This window comes from Balaenoptera physalus, assembly GCF_965194825.1.
Source record: "Balaenoptera physalus genome assembly, chromosome: 8".
Classification (NCBI taxonomy): Eukaryota; Metazoa; Chordata; class Mammalia; order Artiodactyla; family Balaenopteridae; genus Balaenoptera; species Balaenoptera physalus.
The window spans coordinates 52343933-52371750 of NC_138887.1; the positions used below are offsets into that span (position 1 = coordinate 52343933).

Genomic DNA, 27818 nt, shown 5'->3' on the forward strand with positions numbered 1-27818 from the left:
ATGATTTTATGTATAGGAAATCTTCAACTCAACAACAAGAAAAACTGTTAGATCACTGAATTCAGTAAAGTTGCAGGATACACAATAAAAGTACAAAAATCACTATCATTTCTATACATTAACAAAAAATTTTTGTTAAAGAATATAAAGAAATTGATCCATTTATAATAGCATCAAAGACAATAAAATACTTAGGAATAAATTTAACTAAGGAGGTAAAAGATGATTGTGCTTAAACTACAAGACATTGATGAAAGAAACTGTAAAAGACACAAATTAATGGAAAGGTATCCCGCATTTATGGATTGAAATTAATATTTTTAAAATGTCAATACTACTGAAAGCCACCTACAGATTCAATGCAATCTTTATCAAGATTCCAATGGCATTATTTTTACAGAAGTAGAAAAAAGTCAAAATTTATGTGGAACCACAAAAGACCCTAAATAGCCAAGGAAATCCTGAGAAAGAACAAAGCAGGAGGTATCACACTTCCTGATTTCAAGCTATAATCTAAGACTACTAATAGTATGGTACTGGCATTAACAAAAAAGACAAGTCAATGGAACAGAGTCTGGAGGCCAGAAATAAACCCAAGTGTACACAGTCAACTAATATTTGACAAGGGAGCAAAGAATACTTGATGAAGAAAAGTCTCTCCATGGTGCTGGGATAACTGGATATTCACATGTAAAAGAATGAAACTGTACCTATATCTTATACCTTTCACAAAAATTAACTTGAAATGGATTAAAGACTTAAATGTAAGACGTGAATCCATGAAACTCCTAGAAGAAAACATAGGAACAAAGTTCCTTGACATGGATTTTGGTAATAATTTTTTTGGATATGACACCTAAAGCATAAGCAACAAAATAAAAAATAAACAATTTGGACTACATCAAACTAAAAAGCTTCTGCACAACGAAAGAAACCATCATCAAAGTGAAAAGACAACCTGTGATAGGAGAAAAAATACTTGCAAACTATATATCTGATAAGGGGTTAATATCCAAAACATATAAAGAACTCAAACAACTCAACGGCAAAAAAACAAATAACAATTAAAAATGGGCAAGGGACATAAACAGACATTTTTCCAAAAGAGATATATGAAAGCACAAAAGGTACATGAAAAGACATCCAACAACACCAGTCATTAGGAACTGCAAATTAAAACCACCATAGGTTATCACCTCACACTTGTTAGGATGGTTATTATCAAAAAGACAAGCAATAACAAACGCCAGCGAGGATATGGAGAAAAGCAAACCCTCCTGCACTGTTGTTGATGGGATTGTAAATTGTGGAATACAGTGCAGAAGATTCTCAAAAAATTAAAAATAGAACAACCACATGTCCAGCAATTCCACTTCTGGGAATACACTCAAAGATAACAAAAACACTACCTCAAAAATATATCTGCACCCTCATGTTCAGAACAGCATTATTTACAATGGCCAAGACATGGAAACAACCTAAGTGTCCACAAACAATGAATGGACAAAAAAGTTGCACATACATACCTTGGGGTGGTGAAAAGGTTCATTTGGGTTTTTCTGTAAGATGTTACAGAAAAACCCAAACAAACTTTTTGGCCAACCCAATTCAATGGAATATTATTCAGCCATAAGAAATGAGGAAATCCCACCATTTGCAACAACATAGCTAGACCTTGAAGGCATTATGCTAAGTGAATAAGTCAGAAAGAGAAAGACAAATAATGTATGATCTCACTTTTATGTGTGGAATTTTAAAAAACTCATAGAAAAAGAGATCAGACCTGTGGTTACCAGAGATGGTGGTGGCATGAGTTGGGGGGGGAGTGTTCTGGAGGAAGAGGGGGAATTGCAGGAAGGTGGTCAAAAGGTACAAACTTCAGTTATAAGATAAGTAAGTACTAGGGATGTGATGTACAATGTGATGGCTTCAGCTATCACTGCTGTGTGACACACAGGGAAGTTGTTAAGAGAGTAGATCGTAAGAGTTCTCATCACAAGGAGAAAAAATTGTTTTCCTTTATTCTTTCCTTTTTTCTTTTTTTGTATCTACATGAGAAGGTGAATGTTAGCTGAACCTACTGTGGTAATCATGTCACAACAGATGTAAATCAAAGCATCCTGCTATATGCCTTAAACTTATACAGTGATGTATGTCAATTATTCCTCAGTAAAACTAGGAAAAAAATCACTTCCTCATGGGTCTTCTTAGGCACTACTCAGCAGCTGCTGTATGATGAGGCCTCAGGACAGTGCTGTTATCTACCTTTTTTACTTGACTGCATTATCAACCCTCTATTTCACTCAATGGTACTCTTAAATCTGAATTTATTTAATCTTAAATTATCTTTTGAAACTTGGGGAGCTATATAAACACTGAGTACTTCTCTCACCTAATTTAGTTAAATTAACTAAAATTCTTCCCATATCTTCATAAAATTACTTCTCATCTCTCCATAAAATGCAAGACCCTACACACATTACACAATACATTGGCTTTACAGAAGTTTAAGTTGTAACCTGTCCAACAGGACAGGATAACAATGGTATTATAAAAATAGAATACTGAATATAACATCATTTGACTGTAATTTTACAAGTTAAATATATTAATTGTTCCCAAAACAGTTAATTAATAGTCTGTCCTCTGACATTGATCTGTGATGCAAACTCTGCCTGCCATCTACCAAGATATTCAAAATAATTCTGTATTCTGTTCCTTTGATCTATGCGACGGTGTCCCTGCCCAAACCAAACAATCATAATTAATACAACTTTGTATGACTTGGTAGCTACCCTTCTTCTCCTAATCTGTTGTTTTACAAAATTGCCACACTTACTCTTACATTAGCATTTTAGAATTTAGTATGCCATGTTCTCTGACAGACCCTGTTAGGATTTTATCTGAATTTGTACTAACATACAAAAAACAGAAGAAATTGATATCAGGCTATCTGAAGCAGGGAACTGAATGGCTGCTGGAAATGGAAAAGAAGTGAGAATTACAGACTATATAATAACACACAGGTTACTTACTATATAATCATATTAAGTACATTTGACTTTTGAATTATGAATGGTCTATTTTTTTTAAAGTTAGCTGTTTTAAAAACAAAGAGATTTATAGATGAATTTTGGAATAACTAATTTTTAAAAGTAGTCTTCCTATTCATGGTCACGGAATAACTTAATTTTTTTCTAGTTTTCTTATATGTCCTCAATAATTTTATCAATTTCTCCATAAAAATTTCAGTTGCTATTTATAAATGCTATCATTTTTATTACATTTTGTGCTTGGTTATTTCTGGCATCAAACAATCTTTTCAATTTTTTATGTTGTATTGAACTTGTACTGAGCAACCTAAACTGACCTCTTTATTAGTTCAATTAGTTTCTTTCCCTTTAAAAATCTTATATCTCTTGTTGAATGTTTATGTTTTAGAACATCGACTAGGACCTCCAAAGACAAAGTTCTTGACATAAAAGAGAATGTGTTTTAATCTTACCATTAAATATAAAGTTTCAGATAGGGTTTTGGTTTATAACACTTTTTTCTTCTATTCTTAGTTTAGTAGAGTTTCTATTCTGGAAAGGTACTGCATTTTATCAAATGTTTTTCTGCATCTAATGAAATGATCATATTGGTTTTTCCTTTAGTCTGTTGACAGGTGACATTCACTCATAGACTTTTTCCCTTTAAGCATTCTGGTGAAATTATTTCTCCATAAAAGAAAATCCAAATGGCTAATAACATATGAGAACCATTCAGCTCCACCAGTAATCAGTGAAATTCACATAAAAAAGTAATGTTGTGCCATTTTTCATCTCTCAATTTGGTAAAAATATCTAAAATCTGACAATATTCAGTGATGGCAGGGGTGTGGGAAAAATGGTTCTCACATATATGATTGGTGAAGCATAAAAATAATCTCTACTCCATTTTGATTCAGTGCCCAAGGAACATGACTGGGCAGTAGATAATGAAATAGAAAGATGTTCTCTTCCCTTGTCTACAAAGCAATTTAATATATTTTCTAGTCATCTAAAAATGAACTCATAAGGTTTTCTAAAGTTATATCCATATTCAAGTTTAGCACTATCTGCTGAAAAAAAAATTTTTTTTAAAAGAATCATTAATCTTTCCAGGATAATGATGTGGAGGTAATTTTCATTTAATTATTGGGATAATGAATAGTGAGAGTTGACTCTTGATTAAAATCTGAAGGAAGTGATTTTAAACTAGGGGCATTGTTTTTATTATGTTTAATCATCAGTTGCCTGAGATTGTTTATACTGTTTTCCTTCTTACACTATACAAGTTAGGTTAAGTTGATAACAAGGTAATTTTTTTTAACATTTTTTGTTCATCTTCAGAAAAGAAAACAAATGAGTGTTTTCAATTTACTGTGTTTATAACTTTAAAATTATATTCCTTTGGAAATTTGCTTGAACTAATCCTTATTTCTTGGTAATGGTTAATATAAGAATGAGAAACTTCTGAATCCAAGGTCAACCAACCCTGATTTTTTCCATCTCAAAATGATTATTACAGCACTTAGAAACTTAACTTGGATTCCTAATAATGAGAAAATACAATTGGCAGCATTTGCAAAGTCACTGAAAGAACATGGGCATGCATTCATTCCCTGTGCTCTACTAAGCTGAGTTCAATGGCTAGGTTGCAAAATTTTGTTTTATTATCCAACTCCTTTTTTGGCTCATACTTATATTTTTAACCAACTCAATTAATTTTCTGAGCCTTAATGCCCTTAATTTATCCTAACTTGTGCTGAGTTCACGCCTAAACCAGGGCAAAAGGACTACCACAAAAAATTATGTCTTTTCCCCACATATGCTATATCTATTCTTTTCATCATTCCTCTCCCACTAAGACATAAATATATTTATTTCATTCTTCTCCTTGAATAGCTCTGTATACAGATTGATTCATTCCTTCCATCTGTTTTTCCTTAGTATCTCACTCTGTGAATTCCCTGTTCTGACATTTTACTTCAGATAATTTTTAAAATTACTGATACCTTTGGCATTCAAAATTTGATCAGTAAAGTGTTTACAAAAAAAAAAATCTTCTTTCATTGCCCCCTTCTCAAGAACATAGCCAATTAAATAGTGACTGAAAAAATGAAGATGAGTTCTAAATAGCAATGCAAGGTGCAGGAATGTTTCAAATTGATACTGTTGTTAACCCAAAAATCCATTCATTTTTGTCCTTTATCTAAGAAAACTGTCTTTACATAAAAAGTATCACAAAGAGAAAAATAGGATTAAATGTGAAATGGTGTTTGAATAATATAAAAGTACACCTGTAATCATCTGCACAACCAAATTTACTCTTCTCCTTGGATAAAAAAGAGTGCATTTACATTCAGGCAGTCTTAAATTAGCTATTTCACACAACATTTTGAATGCAGACACGTATCTTATGAAATTTCTATTGGTATTATTCATTGAAAAATCAACTCAAGTAAGAACATTCTAAAATTCCCTTTGTTAAGAATAATTGAAACATTTAAAGGTTCATATACATATTGTCGAAGCACTGGGGATTATTCTTGACTTACATTCTATAATAAATAATTTAAATTTTTGAGTCAAAGTTTCTAACATCCTCAAAAGTCTGTATTTTTCAAATTTACAAATAACTGAGGACTTATTTTCTACATAAAAGAAGGAAACATTTCAAAAAATCAAAAACAGACTGTGTACAATACCACTGTACTATTTAATCATTCATTCATTCATTTAAAAATAGTCTCAGGGATCAATTATGTGCTAGGCACTGCAGGGAATAAAAATAGAAGTAAAACATGATCCTTTTCCTCTTGGAGCACATAACTAATTGGGGGGGGGGGCGGGAAGGAGACACACGTACATAAATAACCACAGTATAAGACAGAAAATGGGCATGTTCTAAGGGAGTAATAAAGGATTATTGGGGATGGAGAGGAGAGAGAAGACAGAAAGGAAAGAAGAGAGATTAATATTATGACTGGGGAAGTATTGCAGGGGACTGGGGAAAATTTAGAGATATAGAGACATTTGAACTGGGCTTTGCAAGAGTTAGAATTTCTCCAGTGAATACTAGGTGGAATAAAGCAGAAGGATATTTCAGAAAAAGGAAATAGCTGATTAAATATATAAACAATAATAAGAGATAAACAAGAAATCTAGCTTAAAAATATAGCTGTCAAGTACTCAATAAATATTGATTAAATACGACAATCTTTGGAGAAAAAAAAGAAGGTAGCTGTTAACTATTTTTCACAGCTACACTGTGAATCCAACAAAGCATGTTGGCCAGGAGTCTGGCTCAGTCCCAGTCTTCTTGAGGCTAGAGAAAAATTGTAGCTGACAGCCTTCCCCTGGCTCTCTCACCTACCCACTAATAAAGGTTTCCCCATCCCTTCCACAAGGCATGTCAGTGGAGTTTAAAATAGCCTCAGAACACTTCCTGCTCTATTCTAATTGTGCTTTCATTCCATTTGACTTAGACCAATTGGAATGTTGAGGGAAAACCCCATGAGGCATCAAGCATGTGAGATAATGTGTCAGTCCCTCAAAAATGTTTGTGCATTCTACTATGTGTAACCATCATTGTTCCCTATCCATGAGAGAGCAGAACATGAGGGGAAAACAGCTCCCAGCACACTGCTGTTTCTTCTTTTTGAAAAATAGGTCTATCACCTCCATGAAGTACTTCCTTGCTCAACTATTGCAACAATTTGTCACAAATCTATTCACTAGCCAACACAAGGAAGATTATGTATTCCAAACATTTTGTTTGTAAGTTACAGTTCTACAGCCACCTAACAAGGTTGCTATTTGACCCATGATTTCCCTGAATTAAGTACCTGGCATACTGTAGGCGCTCAATAAATACTGTAATTTATACTGTATTTTATACCCCTTAAAAAAAGTGCAATATTGTGTTCATGAGAAAATGTTCTCAGACTTCTCTTCTTCCCTATGAGGACATATTGTTCCCCTTCTTTTTGGCCCCCAGGGAAGAGGAATTACTCACTAAACTACTAGGAGGGTTCATACTGCCTGGGTAAGAAGTTTCAGCACAGTTGAGGTAAGAGTTTGAATAGAGGCAAAGATGAATCTTTAGGAAGGAGCAAAGGTAAGGAGTTCTACAAGGTCCTTAATTTCCAGTCAACAGCATTAATCCTAGGAAGAGCTCAGCTGATTCAACAGTCTCTTTGGAAACTAGAGAGAATCATAGACAAAAGCCTTTCCCTGGGGCTTTCTCATTGACATGCTGATAAAAGTTCCCCCATTCTTCACATAAGGCAAGTGGAAGCTAACAGCTCCATAACATTTTCTGTTCTTTTCTAACTGTGCTTTCATTCTATTTGGCTTAGCCCAAATGCAGTGTTGATGGAAAATCTACTTTCATTGGGAAGATGTTCTTCATATCTTAGCATCCTCAAAAGGCTTTACTTGACTACCATAGCTAATACCACCCCTGCTACCAGTCACTTTCTACCCCATTTTTCTATTTTGTTTTCCCTTAGTACTGATTACTATCTAAAGTAGCCTTATCCATCCATCATTCAATTGAACAGTCTACCATGTGCCTCCTTGTCCTATTTCATAGGTAGAGCCTCTATTCCTAGAACAGTACCTGGCTCATGGATGACTCTCAAATATTTTTGAGTGAAAAGATGGACAGATGAATGACTGTTTTGCCTCAGCTTCCAAAGCTTCAAACAATTACATCACCTTCCCCAAACCTTCAACCTGCTAATTAAGAGTGGTTGGGATGCAACTGGTTCCTATAATTGCTTCTACTTCCACCCTCTGAATTTATTTACATCTTGGCTTCTTTGAGAATACACTTGAATTGCTGTGTGTTTCCTGTTTTTGTCCATCATTTTGCAAATTCTTAATGATCAGTGGATTCCTTATATTGAGCACAAGCACAAAAATATTTATCTTTTAAAAAGATAATATGTTTTTTCAGTAAATAATTGGTAACAAAATTATGAATATTCCTACAGAGCTCTAAATTATTCATTCTAAAGCATTTTGACTAAGGTGTAATATGAAACATACCACTTTAACATTTTCATCATCTAATGATGAGTTAATAATCAGGAAACACGAAATGTAAATTTAACAGATTAAAATAACAATTCTAATTTTAAAGCAAAATATCAATTACTAAATTCTGAATTAAGTGCACAGTTTAAGTAAGATAATAGTTCTCAAATGTGAAACTGTACATTTTACTGTACATGAAATCTGTTGGGCTCATCAAGAGTTAGGTATACGAAAACAACTAACAGAGGCTTGTATCAACTTTTAAAAAAATATATTAAGATTTTATTTCATCTATTTAAAATCAGTAACTTACATGAATGCATCGTAATTATAATCTTTTATAGCTTTATTTTATATATTGCCACAATAAAACCAGAAGCACAGATGATATATTTTACAGGCATTGTAATGTATTATTAAAAGTCATTTAGGATGCATATTCACCTATTTTTCCACACCTTATAGCCAACCTGTATATTCACTGTACTTAAAACATGCAATTGTCTTTCATAAACCATCTCTTAAACCCAATCTTCATGGGATTTTAAAAATAATCTATATCTACTAGAGGAATTTAATAGAATTTAGACTTACTAGCTTTAAAAATTTCTAATATTTTTCTTAATAACAGAGTCATTCTTGCAAAGTAAAAAAAGAAAAAAAAAGGTTGCGCGTGTGTGTATGGGTGTATAAAATGCCATTTTCACTGGAAGGGTCAACAGCAAGGAGCCCTGTTTATGAGCCATATTAACACCAAACAGAGAGCTTAGCAATGTCTGTTTCTAAAAATAAACCCTGAGTGTCTCATGTTGTCATCATCAACCAGAGTCTTCTGTGCTCTGTGACAGAAAGCATCAAGGCTGCCTCTCTGCCTTTCCATAAGCATTATACATCACTATCCGAAGGCCTCCCCTCTCTGTCAGAGTGGCAGTGATAAAAAGAATTCTGCAATCACCCTAAGCACACATTTAAACATTATTGCCCCTTAAGCAGACAGTTATCATGTTGTTTTGGCAGCAGGAAGGAATCTGTGGTTTCACTTGAATGTTATTCTTCTTTATTTAAACTACTAGAAATAACCCAAAAATGACAGAATGCTCTTTCTATAAATAATCATTCCAGTGTAGAGTTATATTAGGAGGTAACTCAGATGGCATGATAACGCCTAACAAGCTAATCTTAGACCTGCGATGCCATAAGATAGAAATACGGAGCTAAGAATAACTGACCCAAAGGAGTCAGCCTGCTAAAGAGAGCCACAGACATGTGGGCATTTGCAGATTTTAATGTATTTAATGATCTTCTGAAAGCTTCTTTCCCTTAGGAAGGCAATAAATTATGTTGGTCATTAATATGACAATCAATAATGCTTTTACAATGTATTGATTAATAAAGATGGCTTGAGCTCCTCAGAGCAAATAGAATTATAAAAATCAGTTGATGGAAACCAAAGAGTTGGGTCTTGAATATCTGGATTAGCATCTAATTGGTGAATTTTATGCATAAGCCACCTATAGAACATACAATATTCATCCAAAGAAATAAAATTTAACTCAAGATAAAGAAAAATGTAATATCAAATTGGACACTTCCATCCAATTTTCACCCAAAATGTCCAAATTGGACCCAAATTGGACCAATATATATTCAAAATAGGCAGAATCTAAATTTTGTTAGATCATTCCTTGGCTCAAAACTCTGACATTGCATGTTGAAAGCAGGACTTGAGTGGAGACGCAAACTTTACTAACCTCTCCTTGCCCCCATTTCTAGGTAAAGACCAGGGTGGGTATAATTCAAATACTTTGGTTGAAAGAAACTGAGCCCCACGGAGCTAACATTTGAAAAAAAAACTTTCTCCAGCTAAAATACATTAATAATCATGTTCTTTTGAAGTGGTATAAACTTTACCTTTATGCTTTGTGAGATGTTACTGTGAGCAATGGCAAACTGCATTGGGAATATTGGTTCTGTCCACAGTGTCTGCTCATTACTCCATGTATTATCAATCTCATGGAATTCTGGAGGTTGCCTTAAGTTGGTCTCAGCTCGGAATCTTGTTAACTTACTCCAATTTAATTATCAAGCTCTGGAACTGTGAAGTAAGGCTGTTCCAGAAAACCTTTCAACAGATTTGCTTATGTGTGCTGTAAACCTCCCAGGACTAAGAAGTGTACCCAGATGTTTGTCTACAAGTACAGCTGACTCCACATTTTTAGCACCAAACAGACGTGAAAAACATTATCCTATGCTAAATATTTTTCTCTTTGAGAAAAAGTGGCAGGGACATGGTAAACAAGCATAAGTTCATACCTGACCCTGCCAGCTCCTAGCCATGATGATCAACCATCAGTAAGTTCACTGAAACTATGTCCTCATCTGCAAAATATGCTACAACTACTGTATACCTCTTCCAGCTGTGAAGAGTATTAAATGATAAAACAATGCCTGGTACAAATAAGCTTTGAAACATTAGCTCATTATATCAATAATAAGAATGACAATGATTTTTTTAAAAAAAGGTGAGAATATATAGGTCCAATCACTGACTTCCTAAACTGAGACTAAACAACTGGATCAGAGTGGAATGTGGCAGAAAAACCACAAAAATGTTAACTAATACTGATAATTGTTATTTCTAATCTAAAATGAGTAGTTCCTGATATAAAATCACAGACTCAAAATACATACTTGAATTCTATTTGTAAGCAGATTCAAAAAACATCACCACAAATAAAACTTAAAATCGAGTTCAATTCACCAAGAGCTTTTCTAGTTCACCCCATGTGGAGTTCCCTGAAAACTTTCTGGGTAAACATGTTTCTACTAAAGCAAGAACTCCCAGGCCACAATGTAATTTAATGGAAATTCAGTGAAATTTTCCCAGGTTTCTTTTTTTGCTTGCTTTTAATTTCAAATTTTGAAAAAACTACATGGCATTCTCATATTTTAACCGAGTTTGGAAATGTCGTGCCTTAGCCATCCACCAAAACTTACCTCGAATAATTGAAAATGACATCCACATGGCTACAATTGTGTCAATACTGAATATAAATTACGAATTGAACATCTCAAACACAAGTGGTAGACCATGAGGGGAAGAAGCAAAAAAGTGAAGTTCTGGGGTATTTCCAACCTTATCAACATGCAAAGAGTTTAATCATAAGTAAATGACTAGTTACACTCTGTGGTTTGGTAAATTTCCTTCTTCCTTAAATGTAGTTTTCATTGGATTTAATTACTGGGTATTTTTAAAACACCGTATATAAAAGGCCCATCACTATGGAAAATTTAACATGGAAATAATGAATAGAACTGATATTTTTATAAAACATAAGAATGACTTAGTTTTGTATTCATGAAGCACCTAAACAAAATGTTCTCTGATAACACTTAAAAGTATACTCGTTTAGTATTGTAAAAACACTTGTTTAAATTAAATTTGTTTTGTGCAACTGACTTAGTGGAAGAAGAATGGAACTAGTGGGAACAAGGTATTTTCTTGTTCTTTCATATCCCAAATGTCAATCTCCCAAGATTACAAAAGGGAAAACTGTCCGTTGTAAGGGCATTTCGCCTCCCAAGCTAATAACCACTAGCACCTCAACTTCCTTTGAAGAATGGGATAGACCATGGCACTGACACACTGTTTTGAAACACATGCCAAAATATCTTTGAATTTCATCTAAAGAAGGCTTGTTTTAAAAGTCATTTTCATGGGATTTTATTCCAATTAAATTGTTTTCAAAGTATTCCAATTCAGGAAAAAAAAATGTTAAAATGTAGTTACCATCCCAGATTGTTAAAATTGTTCATTACTCTGAAAATGTAATAACTGTAACAACATACTGACAAAGAAATTGTATTCTGAATATTTTAAAGAAAACCCTCCTTAATATACCGAAAAGTTTACATATTATTAGATAAATTTCTGTTAATGTTTTCTGTACCCCTCAAAGCCAACAAGAAATGAATATTTTACTCAAATTTCTAATAAATGCTTGTAATGCACCAGTCCACAATGTTGATTTTCCGCCTTTCTAAAAAAATGACTTGCAACCTAGAGGCATCCAGTCTTCTTCCACAATTAATTTCTATTCAATACTATTAAAAATTTTTATTGGTGTTTAAATGGATGCATGTCTTCATGAAAATGAAGTAACACAATTCAACTGAAAGAGAAATTACATAGCCCACTTCCTTCACTTATTTGTATTTTGAGAAATTACAAACTAAAGAAAATTACAAAGAAGAAAATTCCAACCACCAACAAACACTGTAGCAAATACTGTGGTGCCTAGCCAACATCTATTCTGCTCACCCTTTCTTCTTCTTTATAGAAACTAGATTATTAGCTGTAGCCTCCACCCTCCCTGGCTCAGTCATGGTCCTAAGGAGCTATCATAGGGGTCTCATTCTTCTTTTCAATGACTTGCTAATATATGGGCAGGTGATGCTCTTTTGGTCAATGAGTTATGAAGGAAAACCTGCTAGAGAAATTTTGGGTAAAAAACTTCCTTCCTTAAGAAAACATCCAAGGAAGCAAAGTTTTCTCATCTATGTCTCTGGAATTTACCGTGCATGTAGACAATGCCTGGAACTGCTACAATCAATCCAAGACTATTGGAGGAAACAGACTTAGGACGATACAAACTCTCAGGCCAGCAGAGAACAGTTTGAAGAACCTGTTGATATTACTGACCACCCTGGTGCTGCCTGAGTACCATGGTATTTCACTAAATGATAAACTCCCTTGTCATTGTTACTTCGAATACGATTTTCTGTTACTCGCGATGGGAGACAACCTAGCTTATATACCTACTACTTACAGTTAATCACTGTTAGTATTGTGGCATAGTAGCTTCATGTGTGGGTGTGTAAGAAACACTTTAGAAAATATATGCATATTATAAAAATTCATACACAAGGCAAAAACTCATGACAATGGAAACCAAAGCTCCCCCCCGACCACCTCCTCGACCACCACCACACACAGTTTTTCCTGATTTCCTTCTATTTATATATGAATTATTCTGGGATATTGATAAATAAAATATACTCATAAAATGAGATATCACCAAAGTTACTTTTATTTAAAAAACGTTAAATTTAAATGAATTTAATAATGAAAAACTGTAACTGAAGGGACTATAAACATACTAAATGCTTCCTTCCTATATGAGGTACTATTTCCAAAAAGATATCTCTAAGATTAAATGAAGACACTACTAAAAAGAAATCAGTATTTAGATCTTTTTAACCACGTGTTTCTATTTTAAGCAGCAGGGAGTCTGTCCCTGCTCAGAAAGGAGATGATATTAGCACTTTCACACATCCTTGCATTTCACCTCTCCCCAGTGCCTCATATGGATGAGAGCTTTATGAATATTTTTTCATTGCCCTACTTCATAAAATTTGCTTTCTCTCCTACAAGCACAATCTCATAGTTGTTTAAAAAGGATTCAATTTTTGCCCCATTAACCTTACTATGCTTTCTGTACTTCCGACTGGATTTCATTTTTTGCTTTTGTTTCAAGCTCATTTTTTCATAGAGTGGATTTCCCTGTCAAGCAGTCTAGGTCATGTTTGAGAATGTCGAACTTGCCTACCTATTTTCTCTATACTTTAATAACATCTGCCCCGGGTGGAACACTGTGTTGTACTTCTTTTTCAGCTTCAGAGATTTTTCTCCATTATCTTCTGGCACTGAGTGCTGGATAAGTTTGATAAGCCTTCTAGAGTTTCACACATTCCCTTCCTCCCCCCTCTCCCCCACCGTAGATCTTTGCCTTACCTGCCTGAACCCCTGAGGAATTATTTATCATTTGAAATTCAATAGCCCAGTTAGGCTATGTCTCTGTGCTGAGCACTTGCAGCAAATTTTCCTAAAAGACGGGAGTTCTTTCAATCTGCAGATTTCTTTTTCTTATTTCCTTTTCAGTGAAATAATCTTTCTTCATTTTTACAAAGTGATCTTCTATTTCAACGTTTTGGAATATCAACTTCAAGGACATAAATAATCTTTTCATTACATTGTTTTTGTCTTTCTTATTATGGACTTCTCTCCAATTGCTTTAATCCATTTTCCTTTTTCATTCCCTCTGTCTCCAGCCTTTCCCCTTTGTTGGTAAAGATTGTCACTGGTGCCTATTGTTTCCCGCTATTTCTAATGAGTATTTCTGTTCTATAATTATCATGTTTTCATTCTAAATTTGTTTCCCTAGACCTAAAATATCCTTTTCATCCCATTCTACTGTTTTATCAATATCATCTCATCTCTGAGCTCTTACTTTATGGAATTTATTTTCCTATTAAGGTGCTCTATTTGTGGGGAGCAGTTATTAGACAATTCCATGGATTCAGTGAAGTCGATTTTCTTTTTTCTTGGTGGGATCTATAAGATTAGCTGGGGAAGGGTATTTCATTGCAAAGAGCTATGGGTCATTTTTCCAATTTAGAGTGTTGTTCTGAAGTCTTCATTTCTCCGGAGATGCAGCGTTTGTTCACCTTCCTCCATTTCACCAGTTTCTCTTCCAGAATCCTTTCTACTATTCCTCAGTTACAAGAAAAAACACCACCGCCACCAAAAGCTGAGGATATCCACTCAGTCTGCTTCTCTCCAGATACGGGAACGTTAGTGAGAATTTTCAGGAAGTTGTCCTCTTGTCAGTAAAATTCTAAGGAGGAACAGGATTCAGGCCCTGTTAAGTCTCTCTGTTCTGATCAAAGATCCCTGCTTCCCTTTTTCCCTTGACTACCAGTTTCTGAGATATGTTGCATTAGGTCATATTTTCTTCGCTCAGTCAGTGCTGAGTATTGTGTATGGGGTTGGGGGTGGGTTGCTGGCTTATACTATTTTAGGGTCACTTCATCATCTATCTGTGGTGAGACATTATGTCATACATTTCCAAATTTCTCATCTCCAAAATCAAAACTCACCATTTTAAATTCAGAATTTGGGCTTATTATATTCTTGTGAGGGGTTTTATTGAATTTTCTTACTTAAAGCACATAGCAACAATTATGCCACCTGTGTCACCCACAGGGAAAAAAAATACTCATTCTTGTCCCCATTCTCAATGGGCCTACTTATATCTAGCTTTTTGATTGCTACGTATCAAATATTTCAATTGATAACAGCCTGTAAGTGAAGATAACCTGAGTTAGAGAACAGCAAAAATAGTAATTATGGGGAATACCAGAAGTGATTCTTGACATGACAGGAGCATTTCACAGACTTACATTTTCATAATTAGATTCTGCTTTCCAAGTAGACATAAATGACTACTGAATCTAAAATGTTCCTTTTCCCTCGACAATACACACCACGGAGATAAAAGGATTCTGAAAGGGTGAAGAAACATTTTCCTTAAAAGAAATTCAGAATTTAGATTTAAATGTTTTTCTTTTGTACCCAAAAATAAGAATGCATAGTGAAAACACGACTTTTCCTTATTGTAAACGTATTTTACACTGATGCTGTACAAACTCTAGGAAATTCTTTCATAATAATCATTCCAATATTGTCTGGAAAGCTCTGCTGTCCAACGCATTAAGCAACATGCCTGGCAACAGAACACCCCGAATTCTGCCAGCTACTGCTGAGTGACCTGAGTCAATGTTTGCACATGCTTCAGCTTCTGCCAGGTATCACTTATATTGGCCCACACAAGCCACAAAAGCGGAGACTGACCTGGCAAAATGTGTCACTCGTACCAAATTCCGAGATTCAATATTACAAAGCTTTCTATTAAAAAGATATTAACAGACTACATTGTAGAACCTAATTCTACTTTAGATGTCTAGCCTGGCTGGGTCAGTATTAGGAAAAAAAAATGGAACCATATAAAACACTTGCAATTTAATAGTATATAAAGAGCTCTGAAGAAAAAAGTCATCTAGCTTAATGCATAGTATCCAATACAACTAGAAAAACAAATGGGAACTCTAAAGCAACGACTAACAACAAAACAAAGCTTTTTAAACAATTAATCTCAAGAAATCTGCTGTTGGGGTCTCACTGTTCAATTACATATTCTGCAGCGTCTTTGCCTTTGACTATTAAGAAGACATTTCACAGAAAACACACACATACCCATGCTACTCTGATTTAAAGTCACCATTTGCCCAAGGAAATAATTTAATTCTTATCAGAGCAGGGAAAAACAAAACAAAAAGCTGATTTATAAGATAACTAAAGAAAATTTATCAAAACTAAAAGTCATTCCCCATGTGACATGCAATCTAGCTCCTCTGGCTCATTCAGCAAGATAAACGTTGGTATTGAAGAGCTAGAAACCCAGGTTCATTCATTAAAAATAGCAATAATAACAGTGAGTGCACACGTTAATGACACGTTACCTTTGAACTTCACAGAAATGCCAAGAGGTAAGCAGGAGGACATCATTATTCTTCAGTTTACAGGTGAGTAAACCAGTTCCACAACTGGTTAGCAGCAGAGCTCTAGCTGGAACAGAGCTTTCCACTCCTGGAGCAGTGCCCCCTCCACCCTGCACTGCTACAATATATCTTTTTCTCTTTCAGATCCAAAGACTCCATCCATTTCTAAGCCTATCAATCACATCCCTGCCACTGGTCCAAAAGCCAGTTGAACAAGATTTGTAGCTAAATGTGGACAAGCACACCCCTAATTTAGGAATTAAGGTAAAGGGCAAACCCTATTGATACAGGTCACCAGCATCACCATCTCCTCCCCCTTCCCCTGTATCAGTGATACCCAAAGTTCGCTGCATATTAGAATTGCTCAGGATTTTTAAAATCCCAATGTCCAGGATGTTTCTAATACCATTTAAATCAGAAACTCTAGGGGTGGACCCAGACATCGGTATTTTGTAAAATACTCCTGGTGAGGCCACCTTTGAGAGCCACTGTCTCAGAAGTATACAATAAAAACTAGGGGAATTAAATTTAAGGGCATATAATAATATATTAAACAAAATCAAATGTTACAGGACATGGTGGGAAGAATGCAAATGTTTTTATGTTTCAAATTTTAAAAATAAATAGAACTTGGAGTTTCCTTATTTATTATCAGACAGGTTTGGGAGTTGATGTCAATTGACATCACTTTTCGTTTAACAGCTGGTGCTTAAATGTTGCTTCCTGTAAAACTGACAATAGCACAGACAGTCTCAAGCGCTTCCCTGCTTGAAAATACTGTTGCTTTGTATAAAAATTATTAAATGTCAGGAAAATGACAATCTCAACTGAAATTGGAGTAAATTTATGTATGATTATCAAAGACGCTGAGAAACAGTGAAGCTTGCAAACACCTGTAGCAAGGTTCAATGCCAGCAGACAGTATCTGCTTGAAAGGCACAGCTTTGTTTCTACCACGTGAAAGCAATAGTAAACTTGTAACACAGAGGTAAGGACTAAAAGGAAAAAGTGTAGTACTGAAAACACATCTAAAATAGTAATTTTCATAGAGTTGGTGGATATTTAAAAAATAAAATGCTAAGTGACCAGTACCATCAGAGACATGCCGGCTGACCCCTCCGCAAGTTTTTGTCAACTTTACAGCCACAAAGATATAATAAACCATAATGAAATTCTGGTACGTTTGCTTTCGATAAGCAGGCACTACTAATTAATGTAAGTCCTGTTACTTAACTGTAAACACACCAAATTACACAAAATTGATATTTTATTCGGATTCATTGAAAAATTGGGGTCAACAGAAGGACCTTAAAATCGTCCTAAGTAACCAAGGTTTAAGAAAACTTGCTTCAAACATAGATCCAGAGATGAGAAGGTGTTCAATACTAAAACAGACATTATGCCAACCTGTGGAATATTTCTTTCCATTCTAGCGCTAACAAGTAAATGCTGCTTTATGCCGCATTCTTATCATGGAAATCTAGGTGGTGATCTATAATTACGATTAAGTGCACATAGGAACACAGAAGATGTGAGGGAGAACTTTAAGCCAATTTAGATGGAAGCACTCAGAAGAGAACCAAAACAAAAAGTCCCCCAAGCTTTAGGAACTAGCTGTAGGGAATAAATATGAAAAGCAACAATTACAAGTATGTGCCATCGCCTGGAGAGTCTGCTCTTTTAACAAACAGAAATTGATAAAGTTGACAAGCTTCATCTTCCATCCGCACAGCTCCCTGAAGGCACAAGCACATACACGGGGAAACTAAAAATCGGAATCTGTTAGTTATTCTTTAAAACGTTGCACCTGCATATAACACCTTTATATGTGTGTTATGCCGTCGCATCTGCCTGACAATGCTAGACTCCCCAAATGTTTTGAAGAAACTTAAAATAACCATCTGCTAATAATAATTTCATTTCATCCTTAAGCAGTTTCATTTTGGGCTTAGGAGAAAAAGCCACATTAAAACTACCTTCACAACTCCTGTAGCAAACACATTTCAGAAGGTAGGTCTATAAATAGATGTGCTTCTGTAGGCACACTGTAAATATAAAATCATCCGGCTAGAGGAGACTGCAATGTAAGCTGCAGCCCCGATATGAACTTACCTGATTATTTTAAAGTCCCATTAGAATACGCTTACAATCAGTACAGATCTCCTTTTTCTAGTGGCATAGTCAGGCAAAACACCCCCAAGCACATTTTACTTATCTCAGTCCCATCCTTCATCAGAAGCTTAGAGATTTCATTCAGAAGCAGCCTGTCCCTGAGCAGACTGAATATTCACAGAAACAGTAATGGAAGGGATCTAAAACCCTCCAGACGCCAAGAAAATAGCAACATCAACACCAAAAAGCAGCAAACCCTTAACAGAGGTGCTTTCCGGAGCTTCATTTCCCAAGTCAGCCCCTTCTCACACGTAAAAGGTCTCAGTTATGAAAAAAGGGTCTTACCTGAGCTGATCATACTGTGCATTCTCTGCTGAGCCAAGAGCTGCTCTCGTCCAGCCACCCCATCTGAAGAAAAACACGAGTCAGTCTCGTAAATTGTCTGCAGCATATTCCAATCACTCTTACTTCAGCTACTGAAAGATTCATCGCTGCTCAGTATACGGGCCCCAGGAGTTACCCTGGCTGGTCCTCCCTCCACCCCGAGGAAAAGAAGCAGAGGATCAGCTTCAACAATGGTTTCCTTTCTGTTAACACACACTTTTCAAAAGACCTGGGCACTTTTCCCACGTTACCAACCTGTGTACAAAGCAGAAAGGACCGAGTGGATGCTAAGGCTCTCTGGAGTTTAGGCTACACCGGAAACTAAAAGCAGGTGGGAACTAGGAATGTGCTTCGGGGTTATTGCTTTGTCAAAATAAGTAGAAAAATATTAACTCTACCCACGAGAAAAAGAAACCAATTAAACCTGGCTTTTAGTTCCTCACGCTGCTAGAGTTTCGTTGTTAAGAACCGTCAGTCAGTCCTTCAAGTGGCTTCAGCCGGTGCCCTTCTCCTGTTTGTGTGTGTCTCTTCCCCCTCTCTGGTCTCTCTCAGCTCAAGTTGGCTAAAGCTAGTGATAATGCATTTGCATATGAATCAACAACAGCATGGCCCACAGGCACAGAAATAGAACAATGGTCGGCCTGAGCCAAAAATAGGTCAAGCATGGCCGAGTGATTGGAGCCTGCATTAATGCATTTAAAAATACCCCAGCAAACCCAGCTGTCCAGCCTCTATCTTTCAAACCATAATTCTCTATTGCAGGGCCTTAAAAGCAATTAACTCTTTCCTCCCTCCAAGCTTGCTTTACACACTGTTTCCATACTGGCGATTCGCTTCCAAAGAAAGGAAGGGGAAAAAAAAAATTAAGAATCATAGTTCTAAGAGGGCAAATGCACATACATTTCATTTCATTTTATTTTTGTAGTATGTGTTTTTGGAAGAGAGAGGAGAGAAGTGCAGAGCTCTGTATTGGTTCTAAAATAATACTGGAAGCTTTTGCTCATAATGTGGTTTCTGCCTCACCCACGCTCAGCAATCCTGGTGTTCTATTTTTGTTGCCTGTTTCTCTGGCTACACTGCAGTTGGCTGTAGCACTAGAAGCTTTTCTGCCTTCTAGTTTTAAGACTGACAGGAGATTTAGTAGAGGTAGTTTCAGAAAACAAGCACACCCCAGAATAAAATGTTTATGAAGGACTAGCTTGACTTTTTACTTGCTATTTTTGTAAGGCAATTGTCCTGTTTCACAAATCTTAATGTAATCTTAGTACCACCTATCAATTTTATTGCATTCAGTTTCTATTATATCTAAAATATATATATGTATATATATATGCACACAGCTTAGACCTAAAAACGTTCCATTTCAGCCTCTCAGGCTAAATTCAATTCACCTGCAAAAGTAAAAGAAAATGTTGGTACTTTCTTATGGATGGTGCAGAATAACAGATTATATGTACCTGTGGATCAATAAATAAATATGGTCAGTCCCCAACTATGAATGTTCTGCATTCATTTCTACATTGATTGCCTGAAACACAGACCTCACTTTTCTATAGAAATAGCATTTATAATAGTTGATAGATTCCCAGACCAACACACATTGTGGAATTCACCTGTAAATGAGCTATAGTATTTAGTACTAAAAACTCTATGGTCTCTGGTGTACAGTTTACATCATTTCTATCTGAGAAATAAATTCTGCATCACAAATTGGGTTGCTAGCATCTAGCCACTCCCAAGAGCAAACCCCAAAATGAAAAATCCACTGGTCATAGGAGCTCTTCTCCTTTTTCTAAACTAGATCAGCAAGAAAAAAATAAAACTCCTAAAGCATTAGTAGCAACAGAGAAGGAAGGGGAAGCAGCAGAGCATTTCAAGGTTCCCAGGATGATCAGGTGAAGGAGGGATCTTGGTCAAGCAGAGTGTGGGGCAGAAGAAAGAGAACACGGAGACAGACTTTTGGTGAAAAGGAGGAAGCATGTTAAGGCATTAGGCAGATAACTCACAGCTGAAGAAAATGGCACTGAATTTTCCTACTTTCATAGATTAACTCCTACTTAGTGTGCAATTATATTTCAACAGATAAATTATAAGAATTTTTATTAAAAAGTTATTCCAAATTACATTTGACTTAAGCTAAACATGAAAATCTTATGTTCCTGTCAATGGGAAAAACTGTTTAATTCCATCTGCTTTTGCAAGTAAACTTTCACTCAATTAAGAAACTGGTGTATAAAATTCCAGGGATGGAAATACTGTGGATCTGGCAATTTATCTCGGAGATTATGTAAGCAACCACAGCATTTTAGACCTGGGAGGAAATTTAGAGATTGTCTATAATGATGTCCAAACTCTCTGTCGCCCAGGATGCCAAGGTACCTGGGAGTTGACTCAGTGTTCTCCAGAAGACGTTCTTCCCTGAACCAGGGCAGCCTCATTTTCATCTGTTTAGATTTGGGTATGTAAGATTTGTTCTGAATAATGACTTCTTATATTAAGAATAAAATTAAGAAAAAAATATGGGGTATGGTGACAGATGGTAACTAGACTTATCATTGCTATCATTTCGTAATGTATAGAAATATCCAATCATTATGTTGTGCACCAGGAACTAACAGTGTTGTAGGTCAATCATACTTCCAAGACAAATAAACTCATAAAGAAAAAAAGAGATCAGATTTGTGATAACCAGAGGTGAGGGGTAGGGGGATGGGAATTGGATGAAGGTGGTTAAAAAGTATAAAGTTCCAGTTATAAGATAAATAAGTACTAGGAATATAATGTACAACATAATAGTTATATTATTATTATATAATACATAATTAATATATGATTAATATAATTAACACTGCTATGTGTTATATGAAAGTTGTTAACAGAGTATATCCCAAGAGTTCTCATCACAAGAAAAAATTTTTTTTGTTTTCAATTTATCTTGTACCTATATTAGATGATCTATTAGATGAATGCTCACTAAACTTATTGTGGTAGTCATTGATGATGTATGTAAGTCAAATCATTATGCTCTACACCTTAAACATACAGTACTGTATGCCAACTATATCTCAGTAAAGCTGAGAAAGGAAAGGAAGGAACAAAATAACTGAAATCCACTCATCTAGTACAAATGATCTCCCTATTTTACACATGAAGAAAGTAAAGAGACTTTTTAGAGGGTTATGAAAGATGCAAAGGCACTCCTTAATGGAGTTATGACTGAGAGACTTGCTTAGTTTCTAACAGGTACTCTAGCCAAGCAGGTCTAGCATTCATGGTCTCCAGTCCACCATCTTGTCCCTTACAATGCAAATAATTATCTGAGATATTGAGAATAAATTTTAACATTATCTACTTATGAAAAATAGAATCACTCTTAATTGTCTCAGAGTGGTTTTAAACAGAATATGTAAAACTAGTGATAAACATAAGAGGGACGGCAAAAATCCTAGTACAGATCTTCCTTGACTTAAGATGGGGTTGCTTCCTGATAAACCTCTAAATGAAAAACATCATTAAGTCAAAATGCATTTAATATACCTAACCTAGCAAACATCATAGCTAATCCTAGCCTACTGTAAACATGCTCAGAACACTTACAGAAGCCTACAGGAGGACTAAAGCATCTAACACAAAGCATATTTCATAATAAAGTATTGACTATCTCGTGTAATTGAATACTGTGCTGAAAGTGCAAGACAGAATGGCTTTAAGTGTATCAGTTATCTACCCGGTGATCACTGTGGCAGACTAGGAGCTGTGGCTCACTGCTGCTGCCCAGCATCTTCATAGAATATTGAAATTTCAACTGTGGTTTCTCCTGAATGCATATTGTTTTCCCACCATAGTAAAGTTGAAAAATCGTAAATGGAACTGAAACTCTGTGTAATGATTAGCCAAATCCATTTCACCTGCCTGGACTAATCAAGGTGTTTTAAGATTTGCATGTCCTCCAAGAGCACGTGGTCTACACAATAAGATGTTTGCCTGAGTAGTTTTCCAGGAACTTGGAGTCAGCTGCATGTGGTTTGAGCTGAGGTGGTTAAGACTGGGTAAGACCACGGACTCTTCAAATGGGCATGCCGAGGGCCCGTGAGGTGACCTTTTGAACTTGCAGAGGCCTGTAGCTTTGTTATACCAGCACCTAAAGACAATTACCGCACCTTTTTCCAATCACCTTTCCCATGCTCCCCACGCTCCCGAAGCTCCCCATGCCTCCCATGCCTCAGACGACCCTGCTTCTTTATTCTTTATCCCATCGACATCCCTAGCCCTTGGCCTTTGAGATTTGTTTTCCTGTCTCCTCGCTGGGCTGCCTTTCGAATAAGCCCTCTCTTTGCTGCACATCTCCAGTGTTTCAGCGTTCTGGCTTGCTGTGTGTCGGGCAGCACGAACTCGGTTCGGTAACAGAACCATTGACATTGGGGACCATCTGCATTGACGTAATATACATCTCTTGTCGTTTTACATTTAAATTATGCCCTCAATTTACAAAAAATAGTCTCAAAGCTTTTATAATAATAAAAAATAAAATAAAATAAACTCAAAAGAGTTAGTAATTCTCCATTCTCAGAGGTAGCAGGAGAGGGCAATCCACGTAGAACAGTATAAATAATGGGTCCTCTTCATTTTGACCAAGTTATTTAATTTGAGGTTTATTCATATTTCATCCCTGCATTCTTTCAGCATTTTTTGCCATTAGCAGTCTTGTCTTTCAACTCTTGATAATGAAAACTTAGAGTGAAAAGACATTAGACGCTTATCATAAAATAGATACCACTTGTTTCTGGGAGGAAAAGATAGCATTATTAAAACCTACCACCAAGTATATTGATTACATCTATTATCCAATAATTTAAATATTAAGAAAGTTGAGGTAATGCCTCTCATATCATCTCAACAATGTTGGTAAAGAAATGTGACTAAGTTTCTTTCTAGGTATTTATAAAACCAATTTTACTGACTAGGAAAAAAGATAATAAATTTTATATTATAAGAACAGTAGAAAGCTAATACAAATGTCGGCCTAGAATAGCTGGGCAGTTTTTGAAATTGTAATATAATAAATTTTAATTCAATTTAATAAACATTTTGGAAATTGATCTAATTATATTTTACATTTATTTAAATAATAAGTGAAAAAGAATAGGGCAAAAAACCAGGTTCCCAATTTAATAAAAAATGGGAATGGGCATCGAATCCTAATGTAAAATGTCATTCAAGAATAATTATGATAATTCCAATTCTTTTTATGGGTATATAGGCAAAACAAAAAAAATTAAACATTTAAATTCAATTTTAATTAAAAATTTAAATTATAGATTTAAAAAATCTACATGTCATCAAAATATTTCCACAAATAACATGACTGAAGACTCCACTGGAAAAAAGCAAAGGAGATAGTATAACCTAATTTATTCTACCACAGTAATACATCCTCTGTTCATCTGTAATCAAGCACAGACTTCTCATGCAGTACCAAATCTTATGGTTCTAGAATCCAGGTGCAGTAAGATTTAAAACTTGTTTGCCTGAAGTACTGAATTGTGCTTTACAAGAAAGCTACAAATTACTCACCAAGAGCTGTGAGTCCCCCGCTCACTCTTTCTCACTCATGTTGCTGTTTCTCCCATCCTCACATTTCTCAAAGTACTGTCACATCAGTAAAGTTATACACACTTGCCTGCAGGCAACTGACTTGATTCCTAGACCCCCGAGGAACAGGAAGGAGAGGGAAAGTATAATGTACTAATTTTTACTCTGAACTAAGTAGCTTATTTTTCTGAATTTTCTGTCTCTTATTAAATAGTGGACACTAAATTTACGAGTGATTCCTCTGTACTATAACAACCTGATTGGTTACCAAATGATCTTCACTTAAGGAAATCTTGCCTGGACCCAAAGGGTCTGAGAAAACACATCAGCAGTGAAATTCCAGGAGACTGTTCCATAAGAAAACAAAACAACAACTTCAACAAACCTCTAGAATTGTTGGCCTTGCTTTGGTTGAAACTCATTTCTTCTCTAACTCTTCCCTTCAAATTGGATGTGCTGATCCATGATTTATTCTATTTTTAGCAGATTAAGAGCATCAGGATCATCAGGGAACTTGTTAGAAATGCAACTTATTGGGCCAGAACTACTAAATGAAAAACTCTGGTGGGAATCTGAATTTTACAAGCCCTCTCAGTGATTCTGAGGAACAGTAAAGTTTGAGAACCAGTAGATAAGACCATCCTTTCCAAAGCAATGATTAGATGGCTAAAGGTATAAATAAATTATCTATTTGGGGTCCAATTTCAAATTAAACATTATTATTACATAATACTTTTTCAAAATGAAAATAATTAAACTTGCTAATAGACTGAAGAAGACCATTTAATATTCAAGGTATGAAAAGACCATTTTCTCTTTTTAACAGCATCTACTTTGAAATACTGGTTTGTATTTCAAATTGTATAACCTTGGCTAACCTATGCTATGTTTACCAAACTCTGTATGTACAAGGTATTTATAAGACCACAAACTCTTAGTAGAAATCTTAGTTTCAAGACAAAAACACTATTTTTGGCTATACGGCTATGAAAATAAAAATTCTGGGAGAATTCCAATTAAGTAAAATTAGCATTCTAATCTTTGCTATTTGGTATGCCTCAAATTTTTAATTTTATATTATACTACAAAGTATGTTTCATTATTATGTAGCTGTACCTTTAATATTTATCATCTTGGAAATAAATGGGATTCTGATCACCTAAAATTAATAGTCATAGTTAGCATCTGGATGGATACTACATTTCAGAGCTGTAATAAGACTAATTTCCACACGCTAATAAAAGTATAGCAGACATCAGAAAATAAACCCAGAAACACCATTTCTTGCCACAAAGATCAAGTGGTATTTACCATACCAAACTATTACCTATCACCAAGTTAAATCAAGAGAATGTTGGGATGCTTGCTTCCGAAAATAGCAACAACATTTTCTTTTAATGTTGCAACTAAATTCTGACTTCATAATTCGATCTAGTTGGGTGCCAACTACCAAATTTTAGAAATAGCAAGCAGCCAAAATATACTGTACTTATTTTTTGACTGATCAAAACTGTTTATAGCAATGGCATATAATTAAAGTACAAACATTTGCAATTGGCTATATCACTAAGTTCATCAGACATCCAATGGTTATGAAATCTTTCCTATTTAAGGACCCTTAAATTAGTGCCAAGAACAAAGAACCATGGCCTCCAAGGCCATTCATGTTCTGACCACAACATGACTTAGTAACTTAATCCTTTAGTTTCTTTTTCAAAATTCACGAACATACAATTTCTTGGTATTGCCCACACAAATCCTTCATTCTTCCATGCCTTTGCACATGCTCTTCTTGTAATCCATAATGCTTTTCCACTCTTTCCCATCTAGGAAACTCCTTTTCATATATATATATTTTTTTTTTTTTTTTTTTTTCATATATATATTTTTTAAATGACCATGGTTAAAGATTTGATGAAAGTTCATAATAATGCAATTGACAAGGAAATTTAGTTATTTCTGAGATATACACTTTAAAGTAATAACTAGAATTATAATCTATTATACCAGAACATATAAGATTTTTAGAAATTTCATGTAATGTCTGAAACATTTATATTAACATATTTCCATACAAATAACCCAAAGAAAGTTTAGTATTAGTTGTTTTGTTTGTTTGTTTATATTGCAGGTTCTTATTAGGCATCAATTTTATACACATCAGTGTATACATGTCAATCCCAATCGCCCAATTCAGCACACCACCATCCCCACCCCACCGCGGTTTTCCCCCCTTTGTGTCCATACGTGTGTTCTCTACATCTGTGTCTCAACTTCTGCCCTGCAAAGCGGTTCATCTATACCACTTTTCTAGGTTCCACATGCATGCGTTAATATACGATATTTCTTTTTCTCTTTCTGACTTATGCACTCTGTATGACAGTCTCTAGATCCGTCCACATCTCAACAAATGACTCAATTTCGTTCCTTTTTTTGGCTGAGTAATATTCCATTGTATATATGTACCACATCTTCTTTATCCATTCATCTGTCGTTGGGCATTTAGGTTGCTTCCATGTCCTGGCTATTGTAAATAGTGCTGCAATGAACACTGGGGTGCATGTGTCTTTTTGAATTATGGTTTTCTCTGGGTATACGCCAAGTAGTGGGATTGCTGGATCATATGGTAATTCTATTTTTAGTTTTTTAAGGAACCTCCATACTGTTATCCATAGTGGCTGTATCAATTTACATTCCCCCAACAGTGCAAGAGGGTATCCTTTTCTCCGCACCCTCTCCAGCATTTGTTGTTTGTAGGTTATCTGATGATGCCCATTCTAACTGGTGTGAGGTGATACCTCATTTTAGTTTTGATTTGCATTTCTCTAATAATTAGTGATGCTGAGCAGCTTTTCATGTGCTTCTTGGCCATCTGTATGTCTTCTTGGAGAAATGTCTATTTAGGTCTTCTGCCCATTTTTGGATTGGCTTGTTTGTTTTTTAAATATTGAGCTGCATGAGCTGCTTATATATTTGGAGATTAATCCTTTGTCCATTGATTCGTTTGCAAATATTTTCTCCCATTCTGAGGGTTGTCTTTTCGTCTTGTTTGTGGTTTCCTTTGCTGTGCAAAAGCTTTGAAGTTTCATTAGGTCCCATTTTTTTATTTTTGTTTTTATTTCCATTACTCTAGGAGGTGAATCTAAAAAGATCGTGCTGAGATTTATGGCAAAGAGTGTTCTTCCTATGTTTTCCTCTAAGAGTTTTATAGTGTCCGGTCTTACATTTAGGTCTCGAATCCATTTTCAGTTTATTTTTGTGTAT

The 27818-nt window shown here is 35.2% G+C and overlaps 1 protein-coding gene and 1 long non-coding RNA gene across 17 annotated transcripts in view; one reads left to right on the forward strand and one right to left on the reverse strand.

Moving 5' to 3' along the window:
* Positions 1 to 27818, reverse strand: part of HDAC9 (histone deacetylase 9) — a 999599-nt gene that overhangs the window by 543571 nt on the left and 428210 nt on the right. For all 9 annotated transcript variants that reach the window (XM_082472710.1, XM_082472702.1, XM_082472703.1 and 6 more), the window contains exon 3: positions 18924 to 18986. In XM_082472710.1, coding sequence (XP_082328836.1) covers positions 18924 to 18986 — 63 coding nt within the window. The remainder of the gene's footprint in view (positions 1 to 18923; positions 18987 to 27818) is intronic.
* LOC309665930 overlaps positions 1 to 27818 on the forward strand; it is a 104586-nt gene that overhangs the window by 17626 nt on the left and 59142 nt on the right. For 7 of the 8 annotated variants that reach the window (XR_014266772.1, XR_014266773.1, XR_014266774.1 and 4 more), the window contains exons 2-3: positions 16443 to 16490; positions 21329 to 21420. This is a non-coding gene — a long non-coding RNA (uncharacterized lncRNA). Of the gene's footprint in view, positions 1 to 16442; positions 16491 to 21328; positions 25350 to 27818 lie in introns of all 8 variants that reach the window. The other variant, XR_014266777.1, reaches the window with a different exon arrangement.